Source organism: Myotis davidii, unplaced genomic scaffold (genome assembly GCF_000327345.1).
Source record: "Myotis davidii unplaced genomic scaffold, ASM32734v1 scaffold327, whole genome shotgun sequence".
Classification (NCBI taxonomy): domain Eukaryota; kingdom Metazoa; phylum Chordata; class Mammalia; order Chiroptera; family Vespertilionidae; genus Myotis; species Myotis davidii.
The window spans coordinates 5751906-5757111 of NW_006298628.1; the positions used below are offsets into that span (position 1 = coordinate 5751906).

General features: G+C 51.4%; 1 protein-coding gene across 1 annotated transcript; it reads right to left on the minus strand.

Annotated features, from left to right (window-relative positions):
• Positions 1-220: 220 nt before the first annotated feature.
• LOC102765260 (keratin, type I cuticular Ha7-like) lies at positions 221-4680 on the minus strand. The gene is made up of 8 exons (XM_006774447.1): positions 4621-4680; positions 4079-4258; positions 3009-3091; positions 1861-2017; positions 1396-1557; positions 1169-1294; positions 574-794; positions 221-356 (listed from the first exon to the last, which is right to left on the minus strand). The coding sequence occupies exons 1-8, from the start codon at positions 4678-4680 to the stop codon at positions 221-223; spliced, it is 1125 nt and encodes a 374-aa protein (XP_006774510.1).
• Between the last annotated feature and the right edge of the window lie 526 nt (positions 4681-5206).

Below are 5206 nucleotides of genomic sequence, written 5' to 3' on the forward strand. Positions count from 1 at the left end.
AAAAAGGTTACCTGCCACATCTCAGGGAAACCAGGAGGCAATGGAAGAGAGAAAAGGAAGCGCAAGTCCAGGGCCCGCAGCTGAGCGGCAGGACTGGAATCCCACCAAGGAGAAGCGCCGCCCGCCTGGCTCCAGCCTCCGGGGTTGGCTGAGGCAGTAAGGCTCGATGGAGCCGAAGGATCGTGTTCTGTTTTCTGGCACCTCGGGCTGAGGAATTATGTCAGCGCTGAGTCGATGAGCAGGGCCCATGGGAGGCCTGAAGAGGCCTGGAAGGGCCAGAAGGGCAGGGGGAACAGGCTGCAGGGGCTGGACAGGGGGTGCTGGAGGCCGGGGTTGTGCATGGGTTGCAGGGAAGCCTGTAGAGAGAAAAACGCTGTTTGTAACGTTGGCATCAGATGTTCATGAAAGACAAAAGGATACCGGCACTCTAGAATCGGAGGAGCAAACAGGGTTTTACACCTTGGGTAACAAGTTTGTCTTCAAAGATTGTGTCTGCAGTGCACCTCTAGGGCATTGCCAATAAGAGGTCTCTGCTTTTACATGTGACATTGACACAGACATCAGAGGACCTACTTGCAGTCCTCGCTCTCCAGAAGGTTCCGGTACGTGGCGATCTCGCCTTCCAGCCGGGCCTTGGTGTCCAGCAGCACCTGGTACTCCTGGTTCTGCCGCTCCAGGTCAGCCCGGATCTCGGCCAGCTGCTCCTCCACGGTGCTGATCAGGCACTGCATCTGGGCCAGCTCGGTGCCGAAGCGGGCCTCCGCCTCACACAGGGAGTTCTGCAGGCAGTCCTTCTGTGATGCCAAAGAAAATGAGAAGCAGGTTAAAAAGCATGGATTCCTGCCCGCAGGCTCTGCAGCCAGATGATGATGCCCCCAGGAGGTTGCCAGAGGACAGTCCAGCCCCTGTTAGCAGTCTCCAGCTGGAGGAGTGGACAATGTGCTAGGCTCTTCATCGTAGACCTTGGGAGGGCTTTGCAGAACCTCCCTCATCTGGGTTAATGTGCATTCCCTCAGCATTCACTTCATGGGAAGGTTTAATGCTAAGGGGATGAAGTCAAGGTTCAGGCTGTGCCCTGGTCTCTATTTGAGGGAGGCACATACTGACCCCGGAACTGTTCTGGGAGTGGGAGCCAAGCCCAGTCTTCCATGCACGCATAGGAGCTCACCAGGTGGTGCTGAGCCTGAAGCTCCACCTCCAGGGCATTCACCGTGCGTCTCAGCTCCAGGATCTCCGACTGGCAGCACTGCAGCTCCTCGGAGCAGGACGAGGCCTGCAGGCTGATGCCTTCAGACTGAAGCACAGTGGGATAAATGACACAGGTCAGCTCACTGGCCCACATGGAAGCCGGGCTCCCCCAGCCCACCTGCCCCCTGCTCCGCAGCACCGCCTCACCTGAGCTTCGAACCACTGCTCCACGTCACGCCGGTTGGTCTCCACCATGGTCTCGTACTGGCACCGCATCTCCTCCAGCACCCGGCTCAGGTCCACGGTCGGCTCCGTGTCCAGCTCAATCAGGAGCCTGTCTCCCAGCTGGCACGTCAGAGTGTGGACTTCCTGTGGGCACAGAAGGAGGATGTCCTATTCACTGAGCTCCTACTACCTCCACCCAAAGCCTCAATGATCTCTCACTGCCCGTCATCCCAATGATTTTCCTTCACCCTCTGCGGATGAAGGACATGCTCCCACTGAATACCAGAACTCCTCTTCATAGCTTCTGAGGCTTAACCATAAGGCAGGGCCTGCAGAGCTTCCATCCTGAGCCAGAGGAAGAGCCTCGTTTCTTCCTTCCACTGAGCCTGCATTCACACCACCGCCCTCCTCACCAGACGTCTACACAGATCACACAAAAGACCCCACCTGTTCATGGTTCTTCTTGAGGCAGAGCAGCTCCTCCTTCAGGGATTCCACCTGGGCCTCCAGGTCGCACTTGGCAAGTGTGAGGTCATCCAGTGCCCTGCGCAGGCCGCAAATGTCAGCTTCCACCAGCTGGTAGAGTGAGTGCTCCATCTGGTACCTTTACCAGATCAGGTATAGGAGTTGAGGTTCAAGGGTAGAAGGGACCCAGGACCCAACTTACACCCATAACGTCACTGGCTTCGCTCTGCAATCTCATTGTGAGTTGGCATTTGCTGTGTAGTGTGCTCATAGCCAGAAAGCAGTAGGGTGCTCCCCACTCATTCAACACTAAGCACCTAAGATAAACCCGCAAAGTGGCCGGTACTGAGGATACCGGGATGGACAGATGGCTGACGTCCAGAGGGGAGGCAGCAGAGTAATGAGGCAATTACAATGCAGTGTGATCACTGCAGAACCCTCTCTTCCATTTTCCCTGCTGAGACAGACCCTGGGATCTCTCAGATTAAAACCCAACAGCGAGCATGGAATGAAGGAAATGACTTTCTTTAGCTCTAGAGGAGTGAGGCTTCCATGTGCCCAGAAGAAAGACGACAAAACATACGGCCCCTTCCTGCTCCCAGGTGGGACCTTCTCAGGTGGTATAGACCCTGTGACCTCCACATGCCTCCATGGCATCATGAATTACTAGAGCTCACACATTAGTCAGGCTGCAGTGTGGAATCATATCCTCACTGAGGCAGCAAAGTTCCTAGGAAATGGCCTCAGGGTAAGAAATCAGGGGCCAAGTTCCAGTTCTACCTCTCAGTAGCCACATGACTTCTGGAAAGTCACATCAGCACTCTGAGCCTCCGCGTCCTCATGAAGGAGAGACCATCACTGCCCTGCATACTTCACAAGGTTCTTCTTACAATGGAATCAAGTGGCTGGTGGTTCTAAACTGTCATGTTGTCAACTCTAAAGGCTAAACAATTATGGGGGTGGGGGTTGTTCTTCCAAGATCTTGGGCTTAATTGTCCTTTATTTTTCTCTTGCTGGAACTGTTGGTTTGGTCCTGGTCAATTACATCTCTGATGCCAACTGCATCACAGGAGAGAAGAAGCCAGAAGAGGCATCTGGCCCTGGCCCCTCCCCATCTGACCCCAACTCACTTGGTCCTGAAGTCATCTGCAGCCAGCTTGGCATTATCAACTTGGATGACCAGCCTGTTGTTCTCAGATTTGATGCACAAGATCTGAGGAAAGAAAGTAGGTTCAGTGATTCACTGTTCTCAGACCATCTGTGGCCTCAGGTCAAAAGAAGTCCTGTTGGCTGGGTTCAAACTGCAACATCCCCTTGGATAAACACAAACTCCCAAACATGTAAGAGATGCTTGTGCAAACTGAACATATAAAAAAGATCATTTTATTTTGCCAGATGTGATGCCTAGCCAGATATAAACAAAAAGATCTGGAGCTTAGAACCGAGAAGAATGGCTGGTTATGAAAGTTTTAAGGTGGGATCCATTCCTAATAAGAAGTCCTTTGCGCTGGTTGGTCAACTTCCCCAAAGGTCTTCTCTGAATCTAGCCAGATTTCTGTGGGGGGCCATTCTGACACTCCTTGTCTTCCTGTCTTCAGAACTAAGATGTAGGCTCTTAAGCAGCATTGACATGATCATCAGAGGGGACAGCTGATGTGCATAAGAGGCCAGTGCTACTGAATGGATACACTCTGGCTCATGCAGGACATTGGAGCATACCCCTCTGACCCCTTTTACTGCACCAGAAGTTAGTTGCACTGTTTTTGCAACTACAGGTTAGGAATTTAAGTACTGAACCTAAGTAAGCATAAACTCAGAATCCTGGCGAGTCAAATCCTATGTCTCATCGTTTACATGTCCCCATTCACCTCCACTTAAGAGTTTCTCTTTCCACATCTAAAAAACATTTCCGCTATTGCTGCTTCCACTGCCAGTCCAGACCCTGGACATTTAGTGCGAGAGTCAGTAATCTTTCTCTGTAAAGGGCCAGAGTGTAAATATTTTAAGCTTTGCAGACCATGGGTCCCAGTCATGACTACTCAACTCTGCCACTGTAGCACAAAGACAGCCAAAGACCATACATCAGTGAAATAGCACAGCTGTACCAATAAAACTTTATTTACAAAATCAGGCAGCAGGCTAGATTTGGCCCATGGGCCACAGTTTGCCAACCCATGACCTGGAGAACCCCAAAGCTCACCTTCTGCTGGAGCTCCTCAAGGGTCTGGAAGTAGCCCTGGTAGTTGGGGCACATGGTGGTCTCATGGCATTTGCTCCACTCTCGGATCTTGGTCTCCAGCTCCGCGTTCTCCTGCTCCAGCTGCCGCACCTTCTGCAGGTAGTTGGCCAGGCGGTCGTTCAGGAACTGCATGGTCTCCTTCTCATCACAAGATTGGGTCGGCCTAGTGGGGTGGTCCCCACTCGAACTCGATTGGCATGTGCCAGGCTGGCCAGGAGGCCCCGGCAGGCAGCTTTGGCCTCTGAAACCTGCCCCCTGCGGGGAGAACTGCAGTGGTCGGAAGTCATGGTGCTCAAAGGCTGGCCTCCGGCTTTGTCCACGGTTGCATTTGCTGGAGCCTAAAACCTTCCTTCTCTAGATCTTATATAAGCCTGTAGTGGGAGTTGATGCAAGAAAACTGGCATTTTGCTCATTAATATGTATATCGAATGTTATACGATCACTCGGTTAGTCAGTGATTTTGTCTCCTATAAAGAGTTAATGAGTTCATAAAAAAGGCCTACCCCACACAGGATGCTGCTCATCCATGCAGATTCCTCGCACACAGGGGAAGAGTTCTTCATTGAGCCCCCCACACTCTGGGGCTGTGAATTCTTTCCCCACTGTCAGCTTGTATCTGTGAGATAATCAAGACCCTGGGACTCCTAACATGTCCTCAAAAGCTCTGTCCCCCCTGTGGTCTTTTCCTACCTTAGAATGTTGTCATCATGGCAAAGTCTAAGATGCTAGTCCATCTGGCACATTGAGGAAAGAGAAAAATCACAATTTTTCCCCCAGCCGATATGTATGGAGTGCTGGGGAGAGGAAGGGGTCACTGCTTGGCCTCCTTGGAGGGAGTGGGGTTTGATTTTAATGAGAGAAGAAAGTTAATGGCCTTGGTATTATAAAGGCAGTAGGAGGAGTGTTAAACATATTTTTAAATAAAAGAGCTGTGAAGATTTTAAGAAGAGGGAATCTGGAGAGACCAGAAAAAGACTTCACAGAATACGGAGCATCTGAAATGTGTTTGAATAATGGTTTCCATGAGGGATTGGGGAAGAGAGTAGCTCTCATAGAAAACAGAATGAACAGAATCAAACATGTTTGGGA

What these genes read in the sequence shown, in the direction of transcription:
- LOC102765260 (XM_006774447.1), bottom strand. Translation starts at nt 4,680, where the DNA reads ATGAAGAACTCTTCCCCTGTGTGCGAGGAATCTGCATGGATGAGCAGC. An exon ending in TCAAGAAGAACCATGAACAG is followed by an intron (nt 1,558 to 1,860) that starts GTGGGGTCTTTT and finishes CTGTGCCCACAG; the next exon opens with GAAGTCCACACTCTGACGTG. An exon ending in TTCAGGCTCAGCACCACCTG is followed by an intron (nt 795 to 1,168) that starts GTGAGCTCCTAT and finishes TTGGCATCACAG; the next exon opens with AAGGACTGCCTGCAGAACTC.